General features: G+C 39.1%; 2 protein-coding genes across 3 annotated transcripts in view; one reads left to right on the top strand and one right to left on the bottom strand.

Annotated features, from left to right (window-relative positions):
* Rab3GAP1 (RAB3 GTPase activating protein subunit 1) overlaps positions 1-15,190 on the bottom strand; it is a 146,450-nt gene extending 131,260 nt beyond the window's left edge. For both annotated transcript variants that reach the window (XM_071672992.1, XM_071672991.1), the window contains exons 1-5: positions 15,041-15,190; positions 11,743-11,926; positions 8,434-8,514; positions 6,692-6,914; positions 6,390-6,526 (exon numbers count right to left, since the gene is read on the bottom strand). In XM_071672992.1, coding sequence (XP_071529093.1) covers positions 6,390-6,526; positions 6,692-6,914; positions 8,434-8,514; positions 11,743-11,926; positions 15,041-15,061 — 646 coding nt within the window. In that variant the 5' untranslated portion in view covers positions 15,062-15,190. The remainder of the gene's footprint in view (positions 1-6,389; positions 6,527-6,691; positions 6,915-8,433; positions 8,515-11,742; positions 11,927-15,040) is intronic.
* Positions 15,191-19,649: 4,459 nt separating this feature from the next.
* LOC139755032 (mitochondrial carrier homolog 2-like) overlaps positions 19,650-22,761 on the top strand; it is a 91,324-nt gene continuing 88,212 nt past the window's right edge. The window contains exon 1 of the mRNA XM_071672990.1: positions 19,650-19,922. Within this exon, the coding sequence (XP_071529091.1) occupies positions 19,815-19,922 (108 nt within the window). The 5' untranslated portion in view covers positions 19,650-19,814. The remainder of the gene's footprint in view (positions 19,923-22,761) is intronic.

Here is a 22,761-nt window from a genome sequence, read left to right as displayed (position 1 = left end):
TACATACCTACACAGCTTTCCATGATTTACCCCAGACGCTTCACATGTCCTGATTCAATCCACTGACAGCACGTCAACCCCAGTATACCACATCGATCTAATTCACTCTATTCTTTGCCCTCCTTTCACCCTCCTGCATGTTCAAGCCCCGATCACACAAAATCTTTTTCACTCCATCTTTCCACCTCCAATTTGGTCTCCCACTTCTCCTTGTTCCCTCCACCTCCGACACATATATCCTCTTGGTCAATCTTTCCTCACTCATTCTCTCCATGTGCCCAAACCATTTCAAAACACCCTCTTCTGCTCTCTCAACCACGCTCTTTTTATTTCCACACATCTCTCTTACCCTTACGTTACTTATTCGATCAAACCACCTCACACCACACATTGTCCTCAAACATCTCATTTCCAGCACATCCACCCTCCTGCGCGCAACTCTATCCATAGCCCACGCCTCGCAACCATACAACATTGTTGGAACCACTATTCCTTCAAACATACCCATTTTTGCTTTCCGAGATAATGTTCTCGACTTCCACACATTCTTCAAGGCTCCCAGGATTTTCGCCCCCTCCCCCACCCCATGATCCACTTCCGCTTCCATGGTTCCATCCGCTGCCAGATCCACTCCCAGATATCTAAAATACTTTACTTCCTCCAGTTTTTCTCCATTCAAACTTACCTCCCAATTGACTTGACCCTCAACCCTACTGTACCTAATAACCTTGCTCTTATTCACATTTACTCTTAACTTTCTTCTTTCACACACTTTACCAAACTCAGTCACCAGCTTCTGCAGTTTCTCACATGAATCAGCCACCAGCGCTGTATCATCAGCAAACAACAACTGACTCATTTCCCAAGCTCTCCCATCCACAACAGACTTCATACTTGCCCCTCTTTCCAAAACTCTTGCATTCACCTCCCTAACAACCCCATCCATAAACAAATTAAACAACCATGGAGACATCACACACCCCTGCTGCAAACCTACATTCATTGAGAACCAATCACTTTCCTCTCTTCCTACACGTACACATGCCTTACATCCTCGATAAAAACTTTTCACTGCTTCTAACAACTTGCCTCCCACACCATATATTCTGAATACCTTCCACAGAGCATCTCTATCAACTCTATCATATGCCTTCTCCAGATCCATAAATGCTACATACAAATCCATTTGCTTTTCTAAGTATTTCTCACATACATTCTTCAAAGCAAACACCTGATTCACACATCCTCTACCACTTCTGAAACCACACTGCTCTTCCCCAATCTGATGCTCTGTACATGACTTCACCCTCTCCTTTTTTTGGAACTATGTCTCCTATAACTTCATCCACTCCATCTCCTCTTGCTCCTCATACCTGTCAGTGTCATTTCAGTCTCATTAGATTTGGTAATGTCCATGATACTGCAAGGAAACCACATCAAAAAGACCTGGTTTAGAAAAGCCTAAGGTAGATAGTGAGGGCAGCTTGAGCTAAAAAGAGTCTCTTGCATTGTGGACAAGTGGGGGGAATAACAGGAAACTGGTGTCTTCTATGCCCACATGAATTTCCCAAATCCATACTGCTTGACATTTAAGCTTTCTAAGACAGTGTATTTATCCTTAATGGTCCTGAAATGTTATCATTTGTTATCAATCCACTTTCCTTTTAGAACACTGGCCACTGCCAACTGGCTATCATGTGTGATGTACTGTGTGTGGTGGAATGCCAATGTGAATATAAGAGTGTTATATGCTAGATGAAGCTTGAGCTGATGGAATGCCAATGTGAATATAAGAGTGTTATATGCTAGATGAAGCTTGAGCTGATACTGGCAGAGCAGTTAGTAGTGATGTACTGTGTGTGGTGGAATGCCAATGTGAATAAGAGTGTTATATGCTAGATGAAGCTTGAGCTGATGGAATGCCAAAGTGAATATAAGAGTGTTATATGCTAGAAGAAGCTTGAGCTGATACTGGTAGAGCAGTTAGCAGTGAACACCACAAAGTTTGGCTAAATAGACTTTAATCTCTTTCAAGACTGTAGGTTTAGAGTTCTGTATGTCTGGGGGATGGGGGAAATGTAGTCAGTATTTGATTTGGTTGGAGATGGCTTGGGTACAAGATGACCGAGCATGTGTCTGTCCGTGGAGGTATTATATTATGGGGGAATAATATAAATGAAAAAAATAAATAAGGAACAGTTTATGAAATTCAGGAAGGCATTTGGTTGAAAATTTACAGATGAGAAATTACAAAACTGTGGGTATAACAATAAGTACAGTAGTTAATCACTAAAAAATAAGCTTAAGATCAAAGGGGAGCTGGATACTTCCACACTTTGGATAAGCACATGACTGAAGTGTATCTACATTATGCAGGAACTTTTACAGAGCAAAATTTCATGGTTTATACATTATATATTTAGTGGTGATTAGTTGAACATTAAGTGATGTCCTGTTACATAATAGTTGAACTGCAATAATACTGTGCTGACATACATATGTATTTCATGGTGAACATTAAGTGATGAATAATTTCACATTGGTTGAGTTACAATGATAAAGTAGCTGACATACACATAACTATAGGTAAACTAAGCTATTTGCTTGCTTAGCAGTACATTTTTTCATGGATTGCTTATGACATTCACAGTATACCTTGTCCTCGTTTTATGCTCTTTCACTATATGCAATTTTGCTATTCTGCATGGAACCTACTTCTACCAGTACCTCTTTTTATGTGATCAAAATTCGCTATGATGCAAGTGTATGTGGCAGAAAGTGCGCCAAAACTTCAGTTAGGGTTGGTGGATAGGGTAAGCGTGGGTCCTAGGTGGAGCAACTTCCTGCCATTAGGTCAGTCTTGCAGTTATCACCATTGTGTGCAGATGTGCTATTTGTGTGATTTGTGTACGCCTGTTATTCTGACTTTCCTGAAGCCTACTGTGTTTGCATTTGTTAATGCGGCATCCAAACATCCAGCGACATCTCCTACCCTACTGGCTTTCCATTTAATCAGCAGTTAAATGGAAAACAACCTTTCTGACCTTGGAAACAAAGCTGGAACTCTTATCATGCACTTATGATGATGGAGCATCAGCACATGGGCATGCTTACAGCCTCGGTGAATCTGCAGTCCACAACAAAGAGAAAAATGCAGGAAAATATTTAAGTGCTGTGGTCCACTCTTCTTCATTGTCTGGTAAGGTAACCACATAGGTTTGAACTCCACTTTTGGAGAAGGAGAAATGCTCACATTAGAGCATAAGAACAACAAAAGCAGCCTTAGCAACTTCAGCTCAGGTCTAAAGCTCTGATGGTTTATAAGATTTCAAGTTAGGATGAAAATATAGCTGAGCCAGAGCCATTTCCAGCAAGTAAAGGATGGCTAGATAACTCTATTCAACCAGGGCTGACCAAGAAGCTGCTGCACACATCCCATTTTTCTCCATGGTTATGGTTTGCTGTGTATGATTTCTATCTGTGTGAGGTTTTCACAGAACGTAAGCCTGCACATATATGGCAAGGGATAGTTGCATTAAGTATACCTGGTGAGGTCTTCAGGGGTCTTCATTCCCAAAGCCTGGACTGGGTCCAGGCTGGTGGATTAAGTTGTTTGTATCTGGCTGCATTTGGAGGGGGTTTCTGGAACAGGGCAAATGGTTAGGGCCATGCTGGTGCTATTATCAGTCACTGCCATGGTGTTAACACTTGGTGACCACCCCTCTGAACCCAAGAAGATTCTGCTCAGTCATTGGTTCACTTCTTCACTATATGTCAGTGTCGTGGTGCTTACACTAGGGCAACCTTAGCTCCAACATAGGCTTCTCAGAGACTCTCACCGAGTTACTTATTCATTGGTAAAGTTATCTAATATACACATCTCTTTCACAAAAAATTCATTGTTAGTACAGTCCTGGCAGAAACAATTGGTGTGATAGGGCTCGCACCAGTATTTTTTGCCTGTTTGTATCATACTCCCAAAACACAACCCTGAAATGAAGAAAAATACTGGGGGAGCTCATGGACATTGGTGGTGTGGGGGGATGGGAGGGTAGCAACAGGTGATGGTCAGTCTACCTGGAGCTATTGTGGTGGGTTGATGTATTTTTCTGTTGTCCCCCTGACATCCGCTTTTTTACCCTACCCACGTGTGCTCTGTGGTGGGTTTCTGCTGCAATGCCCGGCCCTAAGGGCTTGTCTAAAGAGGATATTGCTACTACTGTACTCTTGTACAAGGCAGGGAAGTGCAATAAAGAAACAGTCGAAACTATAGGCCTGGAACTACGAAGTGTGCAAAGATGGAAGAAGCACTCGTTGACAGTGGTGGCATTGACACTCCTATCCAGAAGAAACAATATGGACAACCTCATTTCACTCCCCAGTGCACTCTGAAGATTATCCAACATCAAGTAGACAAGAATCCACGTATTTCAGCACAAAAGTTGAAGGAAGACAATCCTAGGCTACTTGGTCATGTATCTGTACGCACTATTTGTAGCTGGGTACATGTATCTGTATGCATTATTTATAGCTGGGTTCATGATGACTTGAAATTCAAGAGGTGTATGCCTCACAAGAAACTGCTTCTGATAGACTGCCGTGTAAGAATAAACTCGCATTTGCCAAGAAATATTTGCAGAAGGACAACCAGAACTGGAAGAAAGAGTTGTGGTCTGGTGAGGCTACATCTGATGTTACTGGTAGCCATAGAAGCAAAGTGTACCAAGGAGGCCAGGCAGTGACCTGTACGACCCTAGGTACATTCAAGCAACTGTAAAATTTCCAGACATGCTAATGGTTCAGGGGGCTTTTGGCTATAATGGAGTTGGAAGTCTCATGTTTTTAGCATGAAATATGACTGTGAATCAGAATCCATATCTGGAGCAGTTGTGTGATGAATTACCTGACTGTTTTGAGAAGACTGGTTGCAGCAATTTTATGCAAGATGGTGTAACGCGCCACACTAATAAATCAATAAGTGACTGGTTTGCATTTTGTGGTGTGACATACATTCAAGACTGGCCAGGTAACCCAAAAGACCTTAACACTATTGAGAACTTGTGGTCAATTATAAAGTCACTGTTGTGTGGGCAGGATACATCTAGGATTCCTAAGCTCCAGGCCACCATCCAGGATATTTGGGACAACCATGACCCTCCATACCTTCAGTATCTTGCGGCATCTGTTCCTAAGTGCCTTCAGGATTATATTAAGGCCAATGGATGTCATATGAAATACTAAGGGGGGTGAGTAACTGTTTTATATTGTTTATTGATATCTTTATATGAGGCATCACACTGTATGTAGGGCACACTAGTATTTTTCCACTGGCACTGTCGATAGTCTTGTGTGAAGATGGGAAGTTTAATCAGGTGTAATCCAAGTATCTAACTGGGGGAGGAGAGTTCAGGTTGATATGTGACCTCTGGCAGCCCAGGAGTGCAAATGACGCACCCTTCCCCATCGAGTGTTGGATGAAGTGTGTGTGTGTGTATGTGTGTGTGGTGGAAAGGTAAGCATAACGTGCTACAAAATGAGTGCCTTTTATGTCTGTGGCCTTGTATTGTTAAAGTTTTCATTTCAACTTTTATATGGTTAAAGAGGCATTACTGGATTTAATCTGTCTGTGGTTCTACCACCTGCCTTGTGGTGATGCCAAAAGTGAAAAGTCACCTTCAGTGTGGTTGTAAAATAATAGTATAATCTCATTTGAAGAGCTTATCACTCCAAAAGAGCACATCTGATTACAGCACAACTTTGAAGCTGCAGGAGCCCCTGTAAAAGGGGTTCTGGGGTTATATAATAATGATAATAAGGTCAAAGATATTGGACATGTTATTGGTCATTATTACTTGAAGTGCATTACTCTAGATGTTCTAATATATGTAGATAAGGGGGATGATGCCAGGGATCAGTTTGAATGACACCACTGAAGAAGTAAATAACTGATCGTCCTTTCCTTCAAAGCATTCACAATGCAGTACAATACAAATATGTCTCCAACTCAATATTATTCTTTAAATATTCTTTACATTCTATTTCTAAACCATTAATTGATTACCCTAACCTATGCATGTTAACCACTTCGAATCTCTTAACAAAGGACAGCCACAATTTCTCACTGGTTCTTATTTCTTACTGCAAAGAGATAGTACTAACAACTGCATCACCTAAGTCATGGCTAATTCAATCCTGCTAAATTCTCAACAAAAATGCTGAGCACTGCTGCTCAGACTAACATTTAAAAGTGTAAAAATGATAAGCCATCAAAATTTGGGGGAAAAGTCTACATGAATGTGAGAAAAAGCACAAAAGATACAAATAAACAAACTCAAAACTACTCCCTACAGGCACTTATGATAAAACAATCCTAATTAAAAATTCCTTACCAGCAAGATGAGTACACTGGTGAGGTGGGCGCCGCATGTGAACCATATCATAATCTGTACGAACACCAGATCCAAGGCCCACACCAAGATACATTTTCTCACAAGGTCTTAGAACTTGAACAAACAAAGGCACCTGACTGGAAATTATAAGAGTCTACAATAGCACTACTTCAATATATGCAAAAATTTTGACATTCAAAAACTATGTTACACTTTGCATCTAAACAGTGCATGAAAAATACCAAAAGTATTCAAATATACAGGGCAATTAATATGAAAGACATGTAAAACAAATTACTTACCAGTTGGTGTTATTAGCAGCAATTGTGACTGATGATAGCAAAAGTTTTGATTTGGATGGACAGATAATGGGATGATTTTGGTTGGACGGTGAGATGGTAACAAACTCCCGAAGTCCATACCAGCGCACTAAACAGTGTGCTCTAGCTGGAAAGTCATTTTCTCTATTCATCAAATCATCCAAAGCCTGTGGTAACCTCTCTGTTTCTTCTTCGTTTTCATATTCTGAATAAAAGGTGTTAATGCTTAACAATAACACTTTAAAACCTGGAGTGTTATATATGTATCTACATCCTAAACATGTTCTTCTGCTAGGAACATGGCAAAGAGGCTCATGCAGAGCCTCCACCATAAACCCTGATCTTTGCATATTGTGAATCATTCATCTATTAAGACATATATCAAACATACAGAACTTCCTCACTCTTTTCTTACACCATATCACCATAAACTATCCCTCAGATGTAGCAAAGTAATAATAGTTACCACATTTATTCTATAACTTTAATCTTTTCATATTACTAACATCATTACAGAATTCAATTCTTCAACACATCAGCTTTTTTCCATGCTCTTCTACATACAGCATAAATCACTTACATTCTCATATTCTAATTTCTGTATCACTCTTCTATTCTAAAGTGTTGAATCCTTTCTGCATTCATTCAAATTGTTTTAATCTACCTCCATTCTTTCCCATTTACAATATTTTCCCTTCATTTGTCCTAACTCTATATTAAACATTCAAATGTTATAAAACATAACACCATTTCATATGTGATAATCTTCTTCAAACACCGCATTTCTTTAATCATCATTTCCACAACAAAACAAACTTACATCTCCAAGAAACTGTTAATTCAACTTCATTTTCAGTTCCTTTTTTAATCTTTATACTGTTCCTTAGCTCTCCTTTAAATTACCTTTCATATGTTTATTTATATTTCCCCTTAACATACAATGGCTTATATACATTCATGTGGTGCAACACCAAATAATGTAACTTTCTTTATTCTCCTAAACAGTAGTTCTTTTCTTCTTCATGCCAATCATTTTTCTATGGTTAGCACTACAATATCCCTAACCTTTTCAACTATAAAATTCAGTTTCTTAAATTCTACCATGAAAGAGGCTCAATCTTTTATGTACCCTTTCTTCACATCCACCTACTATTCTAATGCTTACCCTATCACTTCATACTGGCTCTTTTACAATATAATCAATGTGTCATATCAAGGCAAACATCCTGATTTACAACTCATGATAACATCCCACATTCAGAATGTTTTCAATTTGGGTGTCAAATCATATTGTTCCATCTACTAACTAGTGCATGATGTAAATGAGCTTTAACTCCACATTCACTAAATACCCGATACTTGCAAACCTACTTATGTCTAAAAAAGGTAAAGGATATATATATATATATATGTTCAGGACAAGCATTTAAGGAATTCACACCATTTCCCTGTCATCAAACCAGAATCTAAGTAAAAAAATATATAATCAGTTCAAGCAGCCATATAAACATCCTTGAGCAGTTCTTGGGCATGCTCCCTTAAATGAATGAAACATATATCCTTTGAGATAAGATTTCATATGTTTCTGAGATTCATAACTGTAACCAAGCTTGTTAAAAATATGCTCTGAATACCTTTATATCTGAAAAATAAGCAAAGTGATATAAATCATTCTTACATATCAAACAATTCAGTGCTGAATTAATGAAAAAATATGTTCATACCTGTGCTGGGTTCAGACTCATCAGGAGGAGATTCCACACCTTCATTGATGATGCAGTGGTGTGTCATCTTGAAAGGAAAATCTAGGAGAAAAATATGAAAAATGTTCAATCAAAATTTCTTATGTAGGTGTTATTCTTTTCCCTCAAAACATGGTGGCTATAGAAATTTCTTCTTCAAACACTTCAGACACCAACTATTCTTTATATCTTTAGTCATTAACAGTCCTAGAGAAATGCCAAACAAGCATAATGTTATCAGTTTGTAAGGCTGGTCATCACACACGTGAAGCAATAGCATGAATCTGTCAATCTATATCTATGATGCCCATTCCCTACAGGAACTCCCTTAAGGTGGTGGCCATCGCAAAAGAGTATCCATAACTGACTAACACTGGTGCCACTTCCTAGCCTTTAGTGCCTCACCCTTAACAGGCTACTGGCAGAGGGCAACTCTAGTGCAGTGTTTTCAGGGGCTCCTACCTAATGTTCCCACCAACTACTTCTACCTAATTTGTCTTCAAAAAGTTCCAACCTACTGCTTCTACCTGATGTTCACATCTAATGTTCCTTCCTACCTCTACAAAATGTTTCTGCTTAATGCTCCTATCTAATGTTCCTATCTATTACTTTTATGTATTGCTCCCAACATTTTGCCAAAAAGCAGGCCTAAAGCATGGCACTCACCACAGGAAAATCCAGTTGTAAAGAATGAATTGTGGGAGTTAAGTATTGCTAAGTGCTAAGCATGACAAGGAGAGATTGTTTGTTTGTGGACAGAATGCCAGCAGTCCACGTGCGGGAGAGGCAGAAAGAAAAGACAACAACCTGAGTCAAGAGTGCAGTTTGACTAGCACTGGAGTGCTGACGAATAGTACTAGTAATATACCTCCTTAGTCAGTGACTACCTACCAACTACTGCCTACTAAGAGCATGAAACTAAGAAAGAAATTTGTCTGAACAAATTAAAAGATGTACTTTTAGTGTCAGAGAAGAGGATAACAGGAATAAACTAAAGGACAAAACTGAATGTTGGCACCATATAAGAGTACAAAATTTGTATGACAGCAAAGTACAACAAATGGCACTCCATGAGCATAATGCTCCCTTCTTTTAGTTTACAAATAGATAATTACACACAGGGAAAAGAGATGAGTACAAGCTGAATTGATCACTTTTCTATTTATTTATTTATTTTACTTTGCTGCTGTCTCCCACGTTAGCGAGGTAGTGCAAGGAAACAGACGAAAGAATGGCCCAACCCACCCAAATACACATGTATATACATACACGTCCACACATGCAAATATACATACATATACATCTCAACGTATACATACATATACGCACACAGACATATACATATATACACATGTACATAATACGCACACAGACATATACATATATATACATGTACATACTGTCTGCCTTTATTCATTCCCATTGCAACCCCACCACACATGAAATAACAGCCCCCTCCCCCCCCTGCATGTGCGCAAGGTAGTGCTAGGAAAAGACAACAAAGGCCACATTCGTTCACACTCAGTCTCTAGCTGTCATGTATAATGCACCAAAACCACAGCTCCCTTTCCACATCCAGGCCCACAGAACTTTCCATGATTTACCAAAGACGCTTCACATGCCCTAGTTCAATCCATTGACAGCACATCGACCCCGGTATACCACATCGTTCCAATTCACTCTATTCCTTGCACGCCTTTCAACCTCCTGCATGTTCAGGCCCCGATCACTAAAGATCTTTTTCACTCCATCTTTCCACCTCCAATTAGGTCTCCCACTTCTCCTCGTTCCCTCCAACTCTGACACATATATCCTCTTGGTCAATCTTTCCTCACTCATTCTCTCCATGAGACCAAATCATTTCAAAACACCCTCTTCTGCTCTCTCAACCACTCTTTTTATGAAAACACATATCTCTTACCCTATTATTACTTACTCGATCAAACCACCTCACACCACATATTGTCCTCAAACATCTCATTTCCAGCACATCCATCCTCCTCCGCACAACTCTATCTAAAGCCCATGCCTCACAACTATATAACATTGTTGTAACCGCTAATCCTTCAAACAAACCCATTTTTGCTTTCCGAGATAATGTTCTCGACTTCCACACATTCTTCAACGCTCCCAGAACTTTCACTCCTTCCCCCACCCTATGATTCACTTCCGCTTCCATGGTTCCATCCACTGCCAAATCCACTCCAAGATATCTAAAACACTTCACTTCCTCCAGTTTTTCTCCATTCAAACTTACCTCTCAATTGACTTGTCCCTCAACCCTACTGTACCTAATAACCTTGCTCTTATTCACAGTTACTCTCACCTTTCTTCTTTCACACACTTTACCAAACTCAGTCACTAGCTTCTGCAGTTTCTCACATGAATCAGCCACCAGCACTGTATCATCAGCGAACAACAACTGACTCACTTCCCAAGCTCTCTCATCCCCAACAGACTGCATACTTGCCCCTCTTCCAAAACTCTTGCATTCACCTAACAAACCCATCCATAAACAAATTAAACAACCATGAAGACATCACACACCCCTGCCGCAAACCTACATTCGCTGAGAACCAATCACTTTCCTCTCTTCCTACATGTACACATGCCTTAAATCCTTGATAAAAACTTTTCACTGCTTCTGACAACTTGCCTCCCACACCATATATTCTTAATACCTTCCACAGAGCATCTCTATCAACTCTATCATATGCCTTTTCCAGATCCAAAAATGCTACATACAAATCCATTTGCTTTTCTAAGTATTTCTCACATACATTCTTCAAAGCAAACACCTGATCCACACATCCTCTACCACTTCTGGAACCACACTGCTCTTTCCCAATCTGATGTTCTGTACATGCCTTCACCCTCTAAATCAATACCCTTCCATATAATTTCCCAGGAATACTTAACAAACTTATACCTCTGCAATTTGAGCACTCACTTTTATCCCCTTTGCCTTTGTACAATGGCACTATGCAAGCATTCCGCCAATCATCAGGCACCTCACCATGAGTCATACATACATTAAATAACCTTACCAACCAGCCAACAATACAGTCACCCCCTTTTTTAATAAATTCCACTGCAATACCATCCAAACCCACTGCCTTGCCGGCTTTCATCTTCCGCAAAGCTTTTACTACCTCTTCTCTGTTTAGATGAAAAATTCATTCTCTAATGTCAATATGGTAAAACAGGATTTTTGGTTTGATGAAGTCTAGTTTACTTAGGATTCACAGCATATAAAACAAAAAACAAAATATAGTACCTAAGAAAACTCACCTGCAAACTTGACAGTAACTGTCCTTTCACTCCATTTTGCTGTAGCTAGCTGTCCCTTGCTGAGAGGAAGCAACTGCCTCTCTCCAGATAATCTCCATTCATGTATTGCTTCCTCTACAGCAGCAATGAAACATTCCCATTCAGATGCAGTTGTGAAGTCAACGATTTCAAACACCTCCTGATCCTGAAAATTTTCACCTGATAAAATTGTGACCTCCAACTCATAAACTTAGGTATGAAACAAAAAAAAGCTTATACAGAATTATTAACACAATGCTACAGTTCCTTCATTCTCAAAAGTAAAAAAGATTCATTCCCTACCCACAAAATATATAAAAAAGCACAGTATATTATATACACTAACTTTCACAAGAAAAAGAGAGGGTGTCTGGTATGAATTTTGCACTGGCACTGGACAGACTTCTAAAATGAGATGCACAAGTGATAGCTGACTTCCCAAATTTTCACAATTAAAAGACAAACTTTATTAGTTTTCTTTATTACCATAACATATGCTTTCTGATACCTTTGTAGCAATTTCAAAGCATACACTTTCAAACAATGCACTTTTAATATCTAAACATAAATATAAATCCTGGGAGCCTTGAAGAATGTGTGGAAGTCGAGAACATTATCTCCGAAAGCAAAAATGGGTATGTTTGAAGGAATAGTGGTTCCAACAATGTTGTATGGTTGCGAGGCGTGGGCTATGGATAGAGTTGTGCGCAGGAGGGTGGATGTGCTGGAAATGAGATGTTTGAGGACAATGTGTGGTGTGAGGTGGTTTGATTGAGTAAGTAATGTAAGGGTAAGAGAGATGTGTGGAAATAAAAAGCGTGGTTGAGAGAGCAGAAGAGGGTGTTTCGAAATGGTCTGGGCACATGGAGAGAATGAGTGAGGAAAGATTGACCAAGAGGATATATGTGTCGGAGGTGGAGGGAACAAGGAGAAGTGGGAGACCAAATTGGAGGTGGAAAGATGGAGTGAAAAAGATTTTGAGTGATCGGGGTCTGAACATGCAGCAGGGTGAAAGGCGGGCAAGGAATAGAGTGAATTGGATCGATGTGGTATACCGGGGTTGACGTGCTGTCAGTGGATTGAATCAAGGCATGTGAAGCGTCTCGGGTAAACCATGGAAAGTTGTGTGGGGCCTGGATGTGGAGAGGGAGCTGTGGTTTCGGGCATTAGTGCATGACAGCTAGAGACTGAGTGTGAACGAATGGGGCCCTTGTTGTCTTTTCCTAGCGCTACCTCGCACACATGAGGGGGGGAGGGGGATGGTATTCCATGTGTGGCAAGGTGGCGATGGGAATGAATAAAGGCAGACAGTGTGAATTGTGTGCATGGGTATATATGTATGTGTCTGTGTGTGTATATATATGTGTACATTGAGATGTATAGGTATGTATATTTGCGTGTGTGGACGTGTATGTATATACATGTGTATGGGGGTGGGTTGGGCCATTTCTTTCATCTGTTTCCTTGCGTTACCTTGCAAACACGGGAGACAGCGTCAAAGCAAAATAAATAAATAAAAATATAATTTGCCAAATTATGCACTGAAATTTTGCACTTTCAAAAGCTATCCAGTTCAAACTGATGAAACTTTTCTTGCAAACATTACTAACATCTATAACTTACTAAACTCTTCCTGGTAAGGCATATTAAAGATCAGCTATTAACAAAATGGTGGCATCTAAGGAACACAAGACAGGGGAGGAGTAACTGTGGCTTCAAGGAAGGTAAGGAATACAAAGACCAGTTGTTTACTTTGAAGAACTTGTGTGAAAAATAGGTGAAAAAAAAAGAGTGAATAGTATGACAAAAAGGGACATGAAGAAAGCATTTGAGAATGCTGACATAAAAAAATTAACACGATTACAATTCCTAATACTGAAGAATAACCTATAATGGGTAAAAGTCAAGATTAGTTCTCCATCGCTAGTGGCACTGGATAGCTGCTGCAATACTATTGTAGAGTTTAAAGAAAAAAATTTGCAGTGCATGATTTAAAGTCCTGTATCTATCAAATAACACCAAATAAGATGGCTGGAGTGCAAGTCAAAATTATGTATATTACAAAAAAAAAAATCCAGGTACACAGAAATAACTGACAGAAGCTAAGAAAATTTAAGCTACCTTCACCTAGCACCTTAAATGTAAAGTAATGATATGCAAAAACTAGATTGGTCTGCTGCCAAAAAATGCATTCTTGCTCAGTGTCACATTTGTTAATACTCAAGGGCATTTTGCAACACTCAGTCATGAGTTTGACTGGTATGCATCAACTAAAATAATCAACATTCATATAAATTTCTGCTGATAAGCTGAATCTTATTACCTGTATTTAAACTGACCCTATATTTTTCCTAATTTACATAACCCTCACAATCACTGTAGTGCTCATGTTCCACAGCTGACAGTGTATTAACTATACACCAAACTTGCAGCCCACAACTAACTCACTTAATATCCAAATATCCAAAGAGAGCATGACAAGACCTTTACCACATTGTTACAAATCACTCTCTTCAACTTTTATTGTATTCTCTCACCCAGTGTTTTTCATCATTTTCTTAAGTGGAAAGTTCTGAAGGCAACTATAATATTTCAAGGAACTCTAATTTTCATCTATTTTTTCCCATTCTTTTTTAAGCAAAAAGTCTTTCCCATTCTTTTTTAAATAAAACTTTACAGCTTCATTTCCCATACTTTTTAAATAATATTCTATAGCTTCATAAGAGCAATTACCCTACAATTATTTGCCAAGCTCAAATTAAAAGAGCTTTATTCATAAATCTTGGACTACTAGACTTCCATACGTTTTTCTGTAATTATTACATAATACTTTGGAACCCCAACTGAACACACTAAACACTACATTTGCGTTCAGTAAGAAAATCTTAAAAGTATCCAAAGCTAGTTTCTGGTAATTCTCCCTAGATGTAGCGTCACCACTTCTTCCCTGCCCTTCTCTACCTAGTTTCTTATTTTAGCAGTCTATCAAAATTATCGACGATTATACAACTAATACCTCCCAACAAGAATATTTGTTTGAATCACCATTCTAATATCAAAGCTGAGCCATCTCTGCGACCCTTTACCATACTCTGCACATTACTCCAATTCCAATCTATAACTTGCAGAAGGCCACTAAAAATAGAATGGGCTAAGAAAGCAACTTGGAACTTTAGTTACGATTGCACGAATTACATTCCACAGTGTGACAACAATTAGACCAATTCCATGAACATGTAATACATATCTACCTCTTCTAACAGTTAAGCTGATTACTTACGTCTGCATCTTGAGTCTCCATTTCCTGTTTAAGATTTCCCTAAAAATCTACTTTTATTCAGAAATATCAAACGTCACTTCATCGAGAGCAGAACAGCTGACAAACATAAACATAGGAGACTAAGACGTGCAACTCTCCCTCCTGGGCCGTGACGACAGCGTTCGTCCTGACATCTTGTGGCAGGAAAGCACACGAGTGTCACTATAGAAAACTAGGTGATAGTGTTGGGTAGATGTTGATATTTATTACAGTATCTCGTACGACTGACAGACCTTGATCTTGTGATAGAGACAAGTGTTAGAAGGATTGCTGGTATAAAGCAAAGAACTGTGTCATATGCTTAATTGCTTTGTTTACCTCAGCGAAGCAGCATCAGAAACAAAAAACAACGGCCTGATTTACGAACATCCACTCATAAGCTGCTAAAGGCATTGGATGGTAGTAATGTTAAGAAAGGGGGGAGGGGATAAAAATAAGAAAATTCGTTTTTTCTTAAATCATACAAGAACCCGAATAGTTTGGGAGAGGACCTCTGAAAATGACACGATCTTACTTTCCTTAAATCATTCCTGGGACCAACTATATTTATCATTTTGGTGGACCATGAAAGTGAGAGGATCAGACTTTGATCTGACCCGATAGTCTGGGAATGGAACTTCCAGTGAAAAGAGCTGACTTTCTTTAGATTATTCCAGAGCCTGATAGAAATTTGCAAGTATGTTAAGTTTGTAAAACCCGATTCAGAAATATACATTCTTTATTCTGTATATAGTTTCGTTATATTTTTCAAAGATTAAAAAAAAATGGCACCAGGGCCCTAAAATCCTGAGTACCGTACGATATAGCCTCGATAGTAAGGTGGTAACTGGTAAGTAGACACCCTCCTGAACATTCAGGAAGGTGAAAGGTGTGCACGGGATGAATTTGATGATTTTACATAATTTGTAAAGCGCCGGGACTGAATAGTTTATTCTCTTCATTTTAGCATAACATGAACATGATGCATTTGACGATTTTGCGCAATCTTTAGAGCGCTAGAAATTAAAAGCTTTTCTGCACTTTTCGCATAATGAGGTAAATAACAACTTTAAGATATGGGATAGAGCGAACTGGGACGCTTTGGTTACGATGGGTAGAGAGGAAGTGACGTACTGTCATTTGGCTGAACCAGGGTAAATGTAGTGGTCAGGGAAACCACGTTACGGTCTGTGAGTTCTGGTTGTGGATAGGGGAAGCTGATTCCGATGCACTATACATGAGAGGTCGAGAACGGAAGTGAGAATGAGACTTCTCTTCGTCTGCTTTTGGAGGTTTTCCACCAACTTGGGAAACGACAAAAATATTTAGCCAGTGTTCTGGTTGTGATTGTGGTATAACTGAGAGAGGGGCACAGAAACACGTTCAACAATAACATTGATTTATTGATTAAGATACATCAATAAGGTGAAATGGAGACATAAGAAATGGTCTGGGCACTGGAGCTTTGACTGTGGTGATGGTAGGTGTCAGAGATAACGCAGGAGCACATGGGGAAAGGATGATAGATCCATATGTTTGGTGTTGCTCTATTCTCCCAACTCAGCTAATGTGAATCAGGTACTAAAAATGAGCTTTTTACTTTTTCCTTCCAGTACAAAAATTCCACCATTAAGACTTTAATCAAAAGTAGGCCAAATTATCAGAAAGTGTTTAAATCGTCAAATGTAAGGCGCGTAAAGAAGTATACACTGACCAGACAGGTAAAACAGTAACTGAGAGACACTATTGGAACAGTCACTCAGACGAAGATCGGTACACGCTGGTAAGAAAATGATCAACCTGCAGACCTTAACAACCCAGTCACATTACCTGTAACGTCACTGAATATCTTAATTGTTAATTCTAAGAACTTTAATTTGTCACCAGGTAACTTTTAAACCAAATCATTATGAAAGTTGTGGAAGCCATAACTAATAAGAACAGCTCTGAATCCTATATTAATTCACACAGTAAAGCCCATATAGACTACATAACGGAATCCGTTACTTGCTATTCATCTGACTTTTAAAATTAGAAATAAGCACCGACTCGCAGTGTGTGTGTGTGTGTGTGTGTGTCAGATGGGAGGAGTTGGTGTTGGTGGTGGCACAACTACAGGCCCACACGTTGTTAACGAACGTTCCACCACCAGACTCTCCTCAGCACTTCCTCCCACTACCCAGAATGACTAAGTCTGTCACCTAACGTGTTATCGCTCGCCATAGTATCTCTCACTACCCTCATTTTCTAATGTTACTCCTTAACCCTCATTTTCTATGATTATTCCTGAACTCCACAAACAAGACACGTCTACCTTTGGACAAGACAATACGACCTTTGGACTGGAGGACCATAGCCACAAGCCGTACCGTCCTGCTGAACCGGATAAGACCTTACCTTGCTGAACCTTTTATTTCATCCATAACAATGATATAACACGGATACCCTTCTCCATTAGTCATCCTGCTTTTATCCACTGTGTATACTTACTGCCTTTTTGCTCCCCGTGCTGCATATCATACTTATCCAAGCTTAAATCCTATAACCTGAACCTAACTTATTACGGGATGATCAAAGGCTACTCCGTCAAGTTGCAAGATGAAACGAGTCTACTTCACTTAAAATTTTCACAATTTCTGTTGAGTTCACTTATGTATCTACTTCAAATGTGTTTCAGGAATATTTCAACTCTTCGTGAATCAGTTAGGTTATAAACGGGAAGTACATCCATCGAAATTATATATGTGCATCATGATAATGTAAATTAGAATTCATAATAAAAGAGGTTAAATGTTGCAAGCATGTGTGCATTCATTTGTTTCATAAGTAGTTGAGACGGCACGGGCAACTTAAATGAATGCCATTATCACCGCCACATCTGCCCAACCCTGAATTCGAATTCGGGCGGGTTCGTGTTTGTTTCAGTCAGCAGTGATTACACCCCCTTCCATCCCATTACACATATAAAGTGGTGGTACAGCTAATGTTCTTCCATTCATGCCATCAGGAAATGCATTAAGTAATCCATGTCATGCCATAGCACTTCTATGCAACTATTCTTTAATGCCCTTCTAAATGATATGTATGAATCACATACATCAATGATAGCCTGTAAAATAGTATCTATTTTACGAAACACATACCTCTCTTAGAATACAACTGAAAAACACAAGCGTTCCATGTACATAATCTACAACAAGGCAAATGTGAAGCAAGCCAATTGGAGGCCTAAATGCAACCAGCTGGAACTATAATCATGATCATCCTCTTAAGGTATCTGTGTTGCGAGTCTCAAGAGGTTGACTCAGCACTTCCCATACAGTCCTCAAGTACTGTAATGTTTTTTGAGGTTGAACTGGTTGCAGTCACAATGACGCAATCAAAGATAGGCTGATTCTCAAGTATTTGAACCGTTTCCTTTACTGGAGTTTAACTCGAAGGCCTTACTTGCGTTGCTGCTGTTACCTTTCGTTATCGTTTTAGTCCCAGATCTTGTCGCAGTGGCGGCAGTCCATGGGGCGAGGGGACTGAAGCTCCCCACTTCGAAAAGCAGGGACATTCACCCCTCCCCCCATTTGTTTAGACTAATAGATTCAGACTAAAGTATGGTGCACGTCGCCTTCAGATCACTGCCTTTTGGTCCAGTGAAATCCCACCCCTTAATTTTTAGAAGCTGCCGCCGTCTCTGCAGTCGCTTTATATATAAATTCGATCTAGTCAGTGAAGTATGAGATCATTAACATTCTGCTATCCAAAGAGCCTTAGTAAAAAAAAAAAAAAATATTGTACTGGTATCCTATTAATAGGCTTACAACCAAGTCTATGGGATTGATAGTGAAATCATTGATCTTCCCGTAATTTTGAAATATAGGGTGTGTTTTCGACTAGTTTTTGCTTTAATGAGAGAGCAAGATATAAATTTTGATTACATTTCCTTAAAAGGTCTTTGGTTTATAATGAAAATACGTTACCTATTTTCCTTGTGTGATGCAAGTATACGGACATATTCCATTCCGTTACCTAACAATTTTATGGATCCAAGAGGATGCTTCTGTTTTGAAATGAGATGCCAGGAAGGATATAGTATATTTTTGTTTTTCTTTGCCAAATTATCACTTATACCTAAAATCCTATGACTTAGGAAGACGAGTGCCTTTACCTTTTTGTTATATGAAAGATGGATTTTAGAACTGTTTCCAAATCTTTATAGATTGTCTAAGTATTTTATGTAATAAGCTCCTATTATTTGAATGTCTTTGTATATATCTTTGATTCAGCTAGATAGATAAATATTACTTGATTATGGGAACAATGCATGCACATTATCTATAAAAGCATGAGCACGATATTCAAGAACGAAAACAAAATATTTATTTTTTTCTCTGTCGTGCTGTTAGCCTTTCTTTATAGTTTGAAGACATTATTTTGATATAACACACACGTACATTTTTGTTATGATTAATCCTATATACATAAATACATTAATCATAAAACACAAAGACCTTGTAGATGCTCAGATTAACCAATGCACAAACCCTAAAAACACGTCTTCTTCAGTTTGTTTAGAGGTCAAGACCTGACAGATTAACCTCGATAATATGAACAGTATATCAATCGTTACCAAATTTACACCTATATTGATCCTTTTTATAATCATGAAAAAGGAATCTTTCCATCATTAGAAGACATCAATATCAAGATTTAAATTCATGCTTTAAACAGTTGCCACTCCAAGTGCGTGACTGTAGCAGGAACCATGGCGGCTCAGGGAAAGAAGGACGAGCTCACTTGGATGCACGTTATTGTGCGTGTTTTCCTTAATTCGACAACACATCCTATCGAGTATGCTAAAGTTCTTATACAGGTATGGCTACACATAGTTGTCAGCAGAGATAAGTTTGCATATTCGCTTTGTAGTAGGGTTTGTAGTTGATACCGGTGAGTAGTCAGCTGATCAGATTGGATTTATTGGTGGCAGTCATGTGTACAACAGTAGCCAAAGACGCTTTCTTTCCGTCATAGGTAATGTATTCATGTACAACAATACAAATAGTAGTATCGGATGATTATTTGTTCTTAGGTTAAGTGCAAATCACTCCCAGATCAAAATCTTGTGTGTATGTGTTTGGAGGGCGCATCTTATTTAGTGACATTTTTTTGGCGAAACATATCAAGCTATGTATTTTTGTAAACAAAATAAATGCAATAGTGTATTCTAGTGGGGCGACGTTATTAAGGTTTGCAAACAGATCATGAAGTTGTAAAACAAGGTAAAGTAACAGATTAGCCCAACTGCTCTTATTAAAAAAAAAAAATTGGTATCAACAGATTTCTTATGCTAATTGTAGGTGATTTAGACAAGATGCGTTTTTAGAGCGCTCTTTTTATAACTGTACTATAAATGTGATATCATGGTCAGCTTAGGAAATCAGGAGAAATGTGGGATTAATGTAAAGTACATGAAACACTCGGAAGCAGTCTGCAGGATTCATGAAAACCTCACCTTATTTCTCCTAATGGCTTAGGGTTATCTTAATTGTCACTGTTGTATATAAAATATACTAACCTTAACCATGATTGAGCATTGTGACGACTGGTAAAAAAAAAATGGTAAATTTTCAGTTAGCCATACGAGGAAACTAGGTTTAGATAATTGAGTGAATTCACACTGCAATGCCAGTGTAGTGTGTCGAGGTGTCGACCATGATTTGGAGTGGAATTATTCACTCTATGACATTGAATATGGTATTATTAATGAGGGTTATGTATGTTTGGGAAAATGTGGGTTTATTGATACTGTAATTGATAAAACTTTTGAAAAAATTAACTGAACCCTTGAAATCCTCACCCAGTCTCCTGTGATAGCTTAGATGTAGAAATAAATTAACATTAAGCTGATCTGCTGTTCTGGTTGGGATTGCATGGAGTGGCTGTGTCGCTAGGGATTGCTTGGAATGGCTGCCTGTTGAGAGTTTAGGTTATGGCTTGAAGGGTCATTTGGTTTGTTGACTCTGTTGACATTTATCGGCACTTACTTTAGTGCTCAGTTATGGCTCTGACTCGTTTATTTCAACTAAAATATTAGCATTAAGAAGTCTCAACTGCTAGGGAGGTTCAGTTAGTTTTTTTAGGTTCTGTTGATTTTTACCTGTTTCACACAATTTGATTTATTAACCCAGCATTTTTCTTCTTGTTCATAACCTTCACCACTTCTTCCCTACCAAACATTATAAGATAATCTATTATGCTTTGAAATATTCTCCTTAACTTATTTTATCAACTATACATTATTCTACGACATGTCAGGAATGTGTAGGAAGTATTTTTTCTCCTCTATCCCCAGGGCACGGGAGCCGGGGGCTGGAAACCCTCCCCTCCTTGTATTTTAACTTTCTAAAAGGGGAAACAGAAGAAGGAGTCACGCGGGGAGTGCTCATCCTCCTCGAAGGCTCAGATTGGGTTCTCTTAAATGTGTGTGGATGTAACCAAGATGAGAAAAAAAGAGAGATATGTAGTATGTTTGAGGAAAGGAACCTGGATGTTTTGGCTCTGAGTGAAACGAAGCTCAAGGGTAAAGGGGAAGAGTGGTTTGGGAATGTCTTGGGAGTAAAGTCAGGGGTTAGTGAGAGGACAAGAGCAAGGGAAGGAGTAGCACTACTTCTGAAACAGGAGTGGTGGGAGTATGTGATAGAGTGTAAGAAAGTAAACTCTAGACTGATATGGGTAAAACTGAAAGTGGATGGAGAGAGATGGATAATTATTGGTGCATATGCACCTTGGCATGAGAAGAAAGATAATGAGAGGCAAGTGTTTTGGGAGCAGATGAGTGAGTGTGTTAGTAGTTTTTATGCATGAGACCGGGTTATAGTGATGGGTGATTTGAATGCAAAGGTGAGTAGTGTGGCAGTTGAGGGAATAATTGGTGTACATGAGGTTTTCAGGGTTGTAAATGGAAATGGTGAAGAGCTTGTAGAGATATACATAAGTATATGTATGTAAGTAGGAGAGATGGCCAGAGAGCATTATTGGATTACGTGTTAATTGATAGGCACACGAAAGAGAGACTTTTGGATGTTAATGTGCTGAGAGGTGCAACTGGAGGGATGTCTGATTATTATCTTGTGGAGGCGAAGGTGAAGATTTGTAGAGGTTTTCAGAAAAAAAGAGAGAAAGTTGGGATGAAGAGAGTGGTGAGAGTAGGTGAGCTTGGGAAGGAGACTTGCGTGAGGAAGTACCAGGGGAGACTGAATACAGAATGGAAAAAGGTGAGGACAAAGGACGTACGAGGAGTGGGATGTATTTAGGGAAGCAGTGATGGCTTGCGCAAAAGATGCTTGTGGCATGAGAAGCGTGAGAGGTGGGCAGATTAGAAAGGGTAGTGAGTGGTGGGATGAAGAAGTAAGATTCTTAGTGAAAGAGAAGAGAAAGGCATTTGGGCGATTTTTGCAGGGAAATACTGCAAATGAGTGGGAGATGTATCAAAGAAAGAGGCAGGAGGTCAAGAGAAAGGTGCAAGAGGTGAAAAAGAGGGCAAATGAGAGTTGGGGTGAGAGAGTATCATTAAATTTTAGGGAGAATAAAAAGATGTTTTGGAAGGAGGTAAATAAAGTGCGTAAGACAAGGGAGCAAATGGGAACTTCAGTGAAGGGGGCAAATGGTGAGGTTATAACAAATAGTGGTGATGTGAGAAGGAGATGGAGTGA

Source organism: Panulirus ornatus, chromosome 18 (assembly GCF_036320965.1).
Source record: "Panulirus ornatus isolate Po-2019 chromosome 18, ASM3632096v1, whole genome shotgun sequence".
NCBI lineage: Eukaryota > Metazoa > Arthropoda > Malacostraca > Decapoda > Palinuridae > Panulirus > Panulirus ornatus.
Note: the sequence above shows the minus strand (reverse complement) of the source record. Positions and strands in the feature narration are given on the sequence as shown.